This window comes from Ranitomeya imitator, chromosome 2, assembly GCF_032444005.1.
Source record: "Ranitomeya imitator isolate aRanImi1 chromosome 2, aRanImi1.pri, whole genome shotgun sequence".
Taxonomy (NCBI): Eukaryota; Metazoa; Chordata; class Amphibia; order Anura; family Dendrobatidae; genus Ranitomeya; species Ranitomeya imitator.
In genome coordinates, this window is record NC_091283.1 from 808,480,873 (window position 1) to 808,493,305 (window position 12,433).

The 12,433-nt window shown below is 41.9% G+C and overlaps 1 protein-coding gene across 2 annotated transcripts in view; it reads right to left on the reverse strand.

The window, feature by feature from the left end:
* The window catches only part of ADGRA1 (adhesion G protein-coupled receptor A1), an 873,399-nt gene that overhangs the window by 638,594 nt on the left and 222,372 nt on the right, over positions 1-12,433 (reverse strand). For both annotated transcript variants that reach the window (XM_069753826.1, XM_069753828.1), the window contains exon 8: positions 5,680-5,844. In XM_069753826.1, the coding sequence (XP_069609927.1) occupies positions 5,680-5,844 (165 nt within the window). The remainder of the gene's footprint in view (positions 1-5,679; positions 5,845-12,433) is intronic.

Consider the following 12,433-nt stretch of genomic DNA (forward strand, 5'->3'; position numbering starts at 1 on the left):
AGGTCCTCAGAAATCTCCTTTTTAGTTGCTGTGATACACTTTCATAAACATGTGTTGTGAAGAACAGACATTGATATATCTAGTTCTTTAACCCCTTAGTGACAGAGCCAATTTGGTACTTAATGACCAGGCCAATTTTTGCAATTCTGACCACTGTCACTTTATGAGGTTATAACTCTGGAACGCTTCAACGGATCCCGCTGATTCTGAGATTGTTTTTTCGTGACATATTGTACTTCATGTTAGTGGTAACATTTCTTCGATATTACTTGCGATTATTTATGAAAAAAACGGAAATATGGCGAAAATTTTTAAAATTTTGCAATTTTCAAACTTTGTATTTTTATGCCCTTAAATCAGAGAGATATGTCATAAAAAATAGTTAATAAATAACATTTCCCACATGTCTACTTTACATCAGCACAATTTTGGAAACAAAATTTTTTTTTGTTAGGGAGTTATAAGGGTTAAAAGTTGACCAGCAATTTCTCATTTTTACAACACCATTTTTTTTTAGGGACCACATCACATTTGAAGTCATTTTCAGGGGTCTATATGATAGAAAATAATGAAGTGTGACACCATTCTAAAAACTACACCCCTCAAGGTTCTCAAAACCACATTCAAGAAGTTTATTAACCCTTTATGTGCTTCACAGGAACTGAAACAATGTGGAAGGAAAAAATGAACATTTAACTTTTTTTTGCAAACATCTTAATTCAGAACCATTTTTTTTATTTTCACAAGTGTAAAAACAGAAATGTAACCATAAATTTTGTTATGCAATTTCTCCTGAATACGCCAATACCCCATATGTGGGGGTAAACCACTGTTAGGGCGCACCGCAGAACTTAGAAGTGAAGGAGCGCCGTTTGACTTTTTCAATGCAGAATTGGCTGGAATTGAGATCGGACACCATGTCACATTTAGAGAGCCCCTGATGTACCTAAACAGTGGAAACTCCCCACAAGTGACACCATTTTGGAAACTAGACCCCTTAAGGAACTTATCTAGATGTGTGGTGAGCACTTTGAACCCCCAAGTGCTTCACAGAAGTTTATAACGTAGAGCCGTGAAAATAAAAAATCGCTTTTGTTTACACAAAAATGATCTTTTTGCCCACAAATTCTTATTTTCACAAGGGTAACAGGAGAAATTAGACCACAAAAGTTGTTGTGCAATTTCTCCTGAGTACGTCGATACCCAATATGTGGGGGTAAACCACTGTTAGGGCGCACCGCAGAGCTTGGAAGAGAAGGAGTGCCGTTTTACTTTTTCAATGTAGAATTGGCTGGAATTGAGATTGGACGCCATGTCGCGTTTGGAGAGCCCCTGATGTGCCTAAACAGTGGAAACCCCCCACAAGTGACACCATTTTGGAAACTAGACCCCTTAAGGAACTTATCTAGATGTGTGGCGAGCACTTTGAAACCCCATGTGCTTCACAGAAGTTTATAACGTAGAGCCGTGAAAAAAAAAATTGCATTTTTTCTACAAAAATGATGTTTTTGCCCACAAATTTTTATTTTCACAAGGGTAACAGGAGAAATTAGACCACAAAAGTTGTTGTGCAATTTCTCCTGAGTACGTCGATACCCAATATGTGGGGGTAAACCACTGTTTGGGCGCACCGCAGAGCTTGGAAGAGAAAGAGTGCCGTTTTACTTTTTCAATGTAGAATTGGCTGGAATTGAGATCGGACGCCATGTCGCGTTTGGAGAGCCCCTGATGTGCCTAAACAGTAGAAATCCCCCACAAGTGACCCCATTTTGGAAACTAGACCCCCCATGGAACTTATCTAGATGTGTGGTGAGAACCTTGAATGCCCAAGTGCTTCACAGAAGTTTATAATGCAGAGCCGTGAAAATAAAAAATATTTTTTTTTTCCACAAAAAAGATTTTTTAGCCACCAAATTTTTATTTTCACAAGGGTAACAAGAGAAACTGGACCCCAAAAGTTGTTGTCCAATTTGTCCTGAGTATGCAGGTACCCCATATGTGGGGGTAAACCACTGTTTGGGCGCACGGCAGAGCTCGGAAGGAAGGAGCGCCGTTTTGGAATGCAGACTTTGATAGAATGGTCTGCGGGTATTATGTTGCGTTTGCAGAGCCCCTGATGTACCTAACCAGTAGAAACCCTCCACAAGTGACCCCATTTTGGAAACTAGACCCCGCAAGGAACTTATCTAGATGTGTGGTGAGAACTTTGAATGCCCAAGTGCTTCACAGAAGTTTAGAATGCAGAGTCGTGAAAATAAAAAATATTTTTTTTTCCACAAAAAAGATATTGTAGCCCCCAAGTTTTTATTTTCACAAGGGTAACAGGAGAAATTGGACTGCAATAGTTGTTGTCCAATTTATCCCGAGTACGCTGATGCGCCATATGTGGCGGTAAACCACTGTTTGGGCGCACGGCAGAGCTCGGAAGGGAAGGAGCGCCTTTTTGGAATGCAGACTTTGATAGAATGGTCTGTGGGCATTATGTTGCGATTGCAGAGCCCCTGATGAACCTAAACTGTAGTAACCCCCCACAAGTGACCCCATTTTGGAAACTAGACCCCCCAAGGAACTTATCTAGATGTGTGGTGAGAACTTTGAATGCTCAAGTGCTTCACAGAAGTTTAGAATGCAGAGTCGTGAAAATAAAAAATATTTTTTTTTTCACAAAAAAGATTTTGTAGCCCCCAAGTTTTTATTTTCACAAGGGTAACAAGAGAAATTGGACCCCAGAAGTTGTTGTCCAATTTATCCCGAGTACGCTGATGCCCCATATGTGGGGGTAACCCACTGTTTGGGCGCACGGCAGAGCTCAGAAGGGAGGGAGCACCATTTGACTTTTTGAGCGCAAAATTGGCTGTCGTGTTTGGAGACCCCCTGATGTACCTAAACAGTGGAAACCCCCAATTCTAGCTCCAACCCTAACCCCAACACACCCCTAACCCTAATCCCAACCTCATCCATAATCCTAATCACTAACCCTAACCATAATCACAACCCTTACCCCAAAACAACCCTAATGTCAACCCTAACCATAACCCTAATCAAAACCCTAAATCCAACACACCCCTAATCCTAATCTCAACCCTAACCTCAAACCTAACCCTAATCCCAATACACCCCTAATCACAACCCTAACCATAACCCTAATCCCAAACCTAACCCTAATCCCAAGCGTAACCCTAATGCCAACCCTAACCCTAATACGAACCCTAATCCAAACCCTAACCCTAATCCCAGCTCTAACCCTAACTTTAGCCCCAACCCTAGCCCTAACTTTAGCCCCAACCCTAACCCTAGCCCTAGGGCTACTTTCACACTTGCGTCGTTTGGCATCCGTCGCAATCCGTCGTTTTGGACAAGAAACGGATCCTGCAAATGTGCCCGCAGGATGCGTTTTTTGCCCATAGACTTGTATTGCCGACGGATCGTGACGGATGGCCACACGTCGCGTCCGTCGTGCACTGGATCAGTTGTGTTTTGGCGGAGCGTCGGCACAAAAAAAGTTCAATGAAACGTTTTTTTGTACGTCGCATCCGCCATTTCTGACCGCACATGCGTGGCCGTAACTCCGCCCCCTCCTCCCCAGGACATAGATTGGGTAGCGGATGTGTTGAAAAACTACAGCTGCTGCCCACGTTGTGCACAATTTTCACAACGTGCGTCGGTATGTCGGGCCGACGCATTGCGACGGCCCCGTACCGACGTAAGTGTGAAAGAAGCCTAACCCTAAGTTTAGCCCCAACCCTAACCCTAAATTTAGCCCCAACCCTAACCCTAAATTTAGCCCCAGCCCTAGCCCTACCCCTAACCTAACCCTACCCCTACCCCTAACCTAACCCTACCCCTAACCCTACCCCTAACCCTACCCCTAACCTAACCCTAACCCTAACCCTAACCCTACCCCTACCCCTAACCCTACCCCTAACCCTAACCCTACCCCTAACCCTAACCTAACCCTACCCCTAACCCTACCCCTAACCTAACCCTAACCTAACCCTAACCCTGACCCTAACCCTACCCCTAACCCTACCCCTAACCCTAACCTAACCCTACCCCTAACCCTAACCTAACCCTACCCCTAACCCTACCCCTAACCCTACCCCTAACCTAACCCTAACCTAACCCTACCCCTAACCCTAACCCTACCCCTAACCCTAACCCTACCCCTAACCCTAACCCTAACCCTACCCCTAATTTTAGCCCCAACTGCTGTTCTCCTGCCGGCCGGCAGATGGAGACAGATGGCGGGCGCACTGGGCATGCGTCCGCCATGTTCTGCTGCCGGCGGCCAGGAGGAGCAGCAAGAGGATCCAGGGACCTAGGTGAGTATGCTTGGGTCCCCGAATCCCCCTATTTCTCTGTCCTCTGATGTGCGATCACATCAGAGGACAGAGAATTACACTTTACTTTTTTTTTTTTTTTTTTTTTGCGGTCGCCGGTAAACAGTTAATTACCGGCGATCGCAAAACAGGGGTCGGTAATACCGACCCCGATCGTGCTCTTTGGGGTCTCGGCTACCCCCGGCAGCCGAGACCCCAAAGATTCTCCCGGTGCCGGCCGGCGGGCGTACTGCGCATGCGCCCGCCATTTTGAAGATGGCGGCGCCCACCGGGAGACACGAGGAGCATCGGGGGAGCTAGGTGAGTATTGGGGGGCCACCTGGGACCCCTTTTCTCTGTCCTCTGATGTGCGATCACATCGGAGGACAGAGAAATTAAAAAGAGATCGCTTTTTTTTATTTTTTTTATTTTTTTTGCGATTGCCGGTAAACGGTTAATTACCGGCGATCGCAAATGCGGGGTGGGTTAAAAACCCCCCGAATCATGTTCTCTGGGGTCTCGGCTACCCTCGGCAGCCGAGACCCCGGAGAAAATCGGCCTCTGGGGGGCGCTATGGACTTTTTCCACAGCGCCGTTAATTAACGCCGCTGTGGTTTAAGTACCCTTAGCGGCCGCCGTTAAAAGGCGTATCGGCGGTCGCTAAGGGGTTAAATCAAACAGGTCGCCCACTCACAATTAATTGTCATCCTACTGATTGAAAAAGCAGGACTCTACTTTCACCTTCAAATTATTTGCTAATGTTTAAGGTTCAAATACTTTTTTTTCCACTAACAGACGTGAAAATTGTATCATTTTCCTAATTAGAAAGTGAGAGAGTCTAATATCTTTGACTGATTTGTTTGGTTGTCATTATCCACTTTTAGGACTGGTTGGAAAATCTGATGTAGTTTTATGTCAAATGTGTGCAAAAATATAGAAAATTCTGAAGCTTCACAAACTTTCAAGGACCACTGTGCCATGTCTCTACTTTACTTTAGACAAATTTTTGAAAAATATAAAAGTAAAGAGATTCTATCATTATAATTCATGGAACAGAGACTTGACAAAACAGCAGACTAGGTGGATTGATTTTTTTCACCGTAAACTCACAAATCTGAGCACACAGTTATTTCCCTTGAAATTAATCACATGCTAGGGATGAGGGAATCAATTTTATTTAGAATTTTACAAAATTTGCACAATCTAGCAAATCCAATTTTTAAGGGTTTCAAGCCGGCTGCTGCTGAATTTCTATGGCCCGTAAATGGGCTGAAATACATACAAACATATAAATATCATACTCACTAACTCCTTCACCTATTCGCAGGTTTGTAAAATATGTAGTAAAGTCAATAGTCACCTGTATTCTCCTCTGTTGTTAATAATCCGTTCCATTGGACAATAAGGGGCTCCAGTTTCCAGGATAATAATCTCAATTTGTTTAGATGTGATTCCATAAGACGAGTTTACTTGACATTCCCAAATGCCTGAAGACTCCACGTCAACATTAGACAGGATGAGGTCACTGCGGAACACCACAGATACCTATCAGACTTTTATCAAAACTAGTTTGGGACATAGATGTAAGGTTTTTTTATAGTTGCCCAATCCTTCCAACATCCAATACATGTACAAATATTCAGTAACCTAAATATATTCTTTCAATTCTAAATGTCTTAAGACTCTTAACTATAACTTGACACCTGATACATGCTGCCACAAGCACCGTGTATCTGTCATTGCTTGTATAATCTCAGCCGGGTACGTTTGACTCTGAAAAGCTGCGGCATTTAAGGGAAAAAATATTTCAAAAAAGCCACCCAGGACCGAGACTCACTGGAGACAAATATGACAGGAGGGTCGCCACTGGTTTCTTCCCACCCACTACCAGTGACATAGCTTTTATTTGAACACTGTATGGCTACATATTTTGCTTGGAGCTCTTACACACTCACACTGTTTATTCTTTATAGCATACAGAAAAAAAGCAGTAGCAGCATGGAGAATGTTATACAGCTGTACTGAGCTGTGTGGCTGTAAATCCAGCATTAAAACGTAACACAACTGCTGAAAGCTGCAACCCTAACTACCTGTGTCTGCATGATGGCTCACTTTGCTGATTGCTCCTCCATTCTCCTCTCCTTTTCCTCTTCATAGAGTATGATAGGAATCATAGAATGCTAGAGTTGGAAAGGACCTCCAAGGTCATTGTGTCCAACGCCCTGCTATATGCAGGATTCACTAAACCTTCTCAGACAGATGTCTGTCCAGCCTCTGTTTGAAGACTTCCAAAGGAGAACTTGCCAGCTCTTGCGGCCGCCTGTTCAACTGTTCCACTCATTGATCACCCTCACTGTCAAAAAGTTTTTTCCATTAGGGTATGTGCAAACGTTGCAGATTTGCCTGCAGAATTTTCTGCACAGAATCTGCATCTCTTGCCAGAAAATTCGCGTAAAAATCCACGTGGATTTGATGTGTTTTTGATGCGGATTTGATGTGGATTTTCATGCGTTTTTTTCATGCAGATTTTCATGCGTTTTTGTAAGCTAAATAAAGATCTATTACTAAACAAACAAAAAAAAATTGTGTCATTTCTTGTCAAACCTCTTCATTTACATACTCCATTGAAGAATAATGTTCACACGCACAGAAAGATAGATAGATAGATAGATAGATAGATAGATAGATAGATAGGAGAGATAGATAGATAGATATATAGATAGATAGATAGATAGATAGATAGATAGATAGATAGATAGATATGAGATAGATAGATAGATAGATAGATAGCTATGAGAGATAGATAGATCTACAAATAAAATTCAAAAGAGAAGGCAGCACTCCATTTTCGTAATAAATGTGTAGGATTTCATCAGACCCACATGTCTGGGCAACATTTCGGCACCAAATGAGCCTTTCTCAGGCAGTGGATACATCACCTTAGCATATACGGTATATAGGTTTTAAAACAATCCTTAATTACAGCCATTTGTGATCAATAAAGTGCAATGCATTGCAGTATATTTCATGTGCTCCATACTTTATCTGGCAATAAGTTTCATAAAGTGCATATGTGCAAAATAGTGTCCTCTTATGTTTATACATCCAAACCTTACACTGTATACCTTATTATCCATCTTATTTTCATATTTCACTTATTCTTACCGGTGAAGCAACCTGCTACTAATGGAGGACAACATCATATTCTTCGGCGTCCCTATGTATCAAGTGCGCATGTCTGGCGCGTCATACCCCTATGCCGGACTGTAGACCAATCTCAAGCGTCCATGGGCTGGCGCGTGCGCATAAGCGCTAAATTTTGCCATCTTTGTAGTGGCATATCTTTTTCTTCACTCGTATATAGATCCAGTGTCCCCACTCGGACTGGCACATGCGCATAAGCGCCAAGCAGCGCCGTCTTAGTTAAAATATTTTTCGGTAATAGCGCCCTAACCAGCTCATAATCTGCAATAAAGTTACACATAGTAGCAATTCGTAACGGCACCACTATCGTTTTTACGGTAGGCTAGATAGATAGATATGAGAGATAGATAGATCTATAAATAGATAGATCTATAGATAGATGTATCTATAGATAGATAGATAGATAATACAAAGCCCGATGTTTAGTAATAAACATAATAAAATGGCACATAAAGAGTTAAATAAAGACACACACACAAAATCTGTGTTAGGCCGGGGTCACACTTGCGAGAAACTCGCCCGAGTCTCGCACCTCAGTACCCGGCACTGCCACCGGCACTCGGGACCGGAGTGTTCAACTGCATAGAAATACATGCAGCCGAATGCTCCGGTACCGAGTGCCGGCATCAGTGCTGGGTGATGATGCGAGAGACTCGTGTGAGTTTCTCACTAGTGACGAGCGATTATACTCGTTGCTTTTCTAAATCTCCGAGAACTAACAAATACTCGGAGACCATCTGAGCGTGGTTGGGAAAACCCGAGCAACGAGTACACTCGCTCATAACTATTTCTCACAAGTGTGACCCCGACCTTTTAACGCAATATCTGCTTAATTAAAAAAAAATGGAAAAAAATGGCGCAATTTTCTGCACCAGAGAGGGAAAGCAAGCGACTAGGGGGCTGATGTTTACAGCCTGGGAAGGGTGCATTTTTTTCCACAGCATGTGCACACCAAATGTCAGTTTCACATAGACTAACATTGCTTGTGCACTACACTGCAGTTTGATGCAATTCCGCACGTCCAAAAACGCTGCGGTTCCGCATCTAAATCCGCAATATGTGCACATAGCCTTAAGTCTCCTCTTTCTTCTTTATTGCAGGCTAAACATTCCCAGATCCTTTAACTGTTCCTCATAAGACATACTTTGCAGTCCGCTCACCATCCTAGTAGTTCTTCTCTGAACTTACTCCAGTTTCTCAATGTCTTCCTTGATCAAAATGGGTTTGAGCTGTATTTTTAAGAGTGGGTAATGAGTTCATAAAGTTGGGCAAAGAAGTGACTCATCAGTGGAGAAAGAAGCAGATTTATCTGATAAGATATGATGCAAAGTTTTTTTTATCTACGCTTGTACTATTTATGTAAAGTTTCTTGAAATGACAGCGACCATTTAAATAGGTATTCGCATCTCAGGCATTTGTGGAATATCTACAAGATCTCAACAGTGGAACTTCACCTCTAACCCTCAAGACTGGAGAACTAAGGCTGGTTTCACATTTGCGTTTTTTTGGGTGCGTTTTTACGGTAAAAAACGCAAAAAATCGCATGTAAACGCGTGCAAACGCTGCGTTTTTTTGACGCATGCGTTTTTGCATGTGGTGAAAAAAACGCGGCGTTTTGACGCGTTTACATGCGTTTTTTCATGCGTTTGCGTTTTTTAAACGCATGCTGAGAAATGTGTGACAGCTGCCAATCATTAAAATAAAGTAAAAAACCCACTCTAAACAGAAATAGTTAGGGTTAGGGGTAGTGATCATAACCCTAACCCTAAAGGGATCCTAACCCTAACCCTACTGCTAACCCTAAACCCTAAAGGGATCCTACCCCTACCCCTAACCCTAACCCTATCTCTAACCCTAAGGGATCCTAACCCTAACCTTACCCCTAACCCCACCCCTAACCCTAAAGGGGTTAGGGTTAGGGGTAGGGTTAGGGGTAGGGTTAGGGTTAGGGGTAGGGTTAGGATCCCTTAGGGTTAGGGTTAGGGTTAGTGGTAGGGTTAGGGGTAGGGTTAGGGGTAGGGTTTGGGTTTAGGGTTATGGTTAGGATCCCTTAGGGTTAGGGGTAGGGTTAGGGTTAGGGGTAGGGTTAGGGTTAGGATCCCTTTATCACCTTTATGTTGGGGGGTGGCATATCAATGTGTTTTCTGGTTTTTTAATATAAAAACGCATGCGTTTTTTAATGCAAAAAAACTCATGCACAAAAAAACGCATGCGTCCCCATTGACTCCAATGTATTTTTTGACCCAAAAAAAACCGCATGAAAACGCATGCGTTTTTTTTTGTCCAAAAAACGCTCTCAAAAATACTACAAGTTGCATTTCTGAAAAAGAACGCATGCAGCAAAAAAAGCATGCGTTTTAAAACGCGACCAAACGCGTACAACAAAAAACGCATGCGTTTTCAATGTTAAACATAGGGAAAAAAAAACACATGCGTTTTTTGTGCAAAAAACGCTGCAGACAAAAACGCAACTGTGAAACCACCCTAACCACCTAACACACTATCCTATGCAGTTGCCATAAGTTTGAAAGCTTTCATTAGAATGGCTGCCTTTATTTTAATCTGTTCACCTTTAAGAGCCAACGATTCTTTTTATTGAATATCGGTCATTCCATAGATTAGAAATGAAAATTCCAAAACATACAAGTTTAGAATAGTAGCTCTTAAGCATGTTACATATCAAAGAGAGCTACAAATACAGATTGTGCTAACAACGGGAAGAACTTCCAGATAATTCCATCTACAATTTGTTTTTTTGTTGTTGTTTTTTTTTTTATAAAAAGAGAAGGCGGACAAACCTTAAATATAGGGGCCCATTGTGTAATCCTGTCAGGCAGAAAATAGATGAACATCAGGAAAACAATTGTAAGATGTCAGATATAAGGAGAAATAATTGTGTCAATGCACCAGCTGAAAGAGTTTTCTGCTTTTTAATTCCGTTCTGTTCAGCCTCTGTTCAGTCAACCATGGCCGGCTCCGCTCCGCAATGTTAATATGTCAATGGATTTCTCTCTAGCAGAAGTCAATGCATTAAGGATGAGAACTTTGTATGAATAATTTGCATGTTCTGGTCTTCATTAACAGCTCCCCCTAGAGGATGAATTACTATGAGCTGTTAAAAAACAATATTTGCTCAATTACACAAAACTTAATATTTAATTTTAAGTCGGGAGTACAAAATTATTATGTAATGTTAACTGTAACAACATTCATTGACTTTGTCCGAGAATGAAAGATCATAATGACTGGGCATATAAGGAAGATGGATAGATAGATAGATAGATAGATAGATAGATAGATAGATAGATAGATAGATAGATAGATAGATAGATAGATAGATAGATAAATAGATAGATAGATAGATAGATAAATAGATAGATAGATAGATAGATAGATAGATAGATAGATAATAGAGAGATAATAGATAGATTCTATGATAGATGGATAGAATAGATGCATAGACATACAGTTCCCACAGCTCTTCTTCATCCCTGCACCACGGACCGTGGCACTCAGCGCTTTCCATTTGCAACCTAGTTTCCCCAATCCCATGCGCTTCCTTCCGCCTTACGGTACCCAGCAGCTATTCAGCTTACACCCGTTATAGCAGGCTCACTATTCGGACACACTTTTGCGCATATGAGTGTTCCTTCACATCCAGTTCATGTTAAAGAATGTTCTGATGAAGGTCCTATGACAGACCGAAAACGTTCATAACAATTTTTTGTCTGGATGCATAATAAAAGGAACTTCTATTGTTCACATACCGAGTGCCAAGTTTGTTATACTATATATTGACGGGTTGGACACCTGACGTAGGCACCAACAGCACCACAGACTAAGAGTGCCGTGTTCTTTTAAACCAGTAGGGATATTAAAGTCACCATTATGATGGTGGGGATATCAGCAGAGAGAAAGTGAAGAAGCCAGGTGGGGAATTGGTCAATGAAGGCATGGTTACTGTGCACTTAAAAATCCCTTTTGCAGATTTATTTGAGCATGTAGAAAAAAAAAGTCATTTAGAAAATGGAGCCCGGGGCGCCTGCGCAGTTGCAGCCATCGGTTAGTATAGAAATTCGATAGCTGCTGTTGCACAGGCACCGGCGGCGCCATCTTGCTGGAGAAGGAAATACAAGGTCCTCCTCCAAAATGGCTTTGCTCGTGCCTGCGCAATAGATCGCCAACAGCTGCCACATGTGCGGGCGGTGCCATCTTGTTGGAGTCTTTTTTTTTTCTTCTCCAGCAAGATGGCTCCCATGGGGACTCGAACATATTATTCAAGCACGCCCAAGACATTTGGATAACATCTGAGCATACTCTGATAATACGTTATCCAAGCATGTTCGCTCATCACTAATTATGATGTAACACAGCTATATATAGTGCATGTATTCACTGCTTGAGAAAGGTTCTTTGTAACCAAAACTTCACCAGGTCATATGGGCTAATTAAAATCCACACTAATTTTGCTACAACTGGAGACCTTGCACCCACCTTTTCATGCTACTAGTGTGTGTTCCATTTTTTTAGAGATAGATAAATAGATAATAGATGATTGATCGATAGATAATATATACTGTAGATAGATCTGTGATGATAGATAGATAGAAGATAGATAGATAGATAGATAGATAGATAGATAGAAGATAGATAGATAGATAGATAGATAGATAGATAGATAGATAGATAGATAGATAGATAGATAGATAGATAGATAGTTAGATAGCTACGGAAAGTAGTTAGTGAATTCCAACAGAAATAGAAATATCTGGAATTCTGCAGGTACCTTCTCCCACTTAATCCATGCTTCTCACCAGCTTGTGGAGCTAAGCTGTTTATGCAGAAGAGGACGCCGGCAATTTTGGACTCATTCTCCTACCAGCGTAAGGCACCACAAGTGGACCAGAACC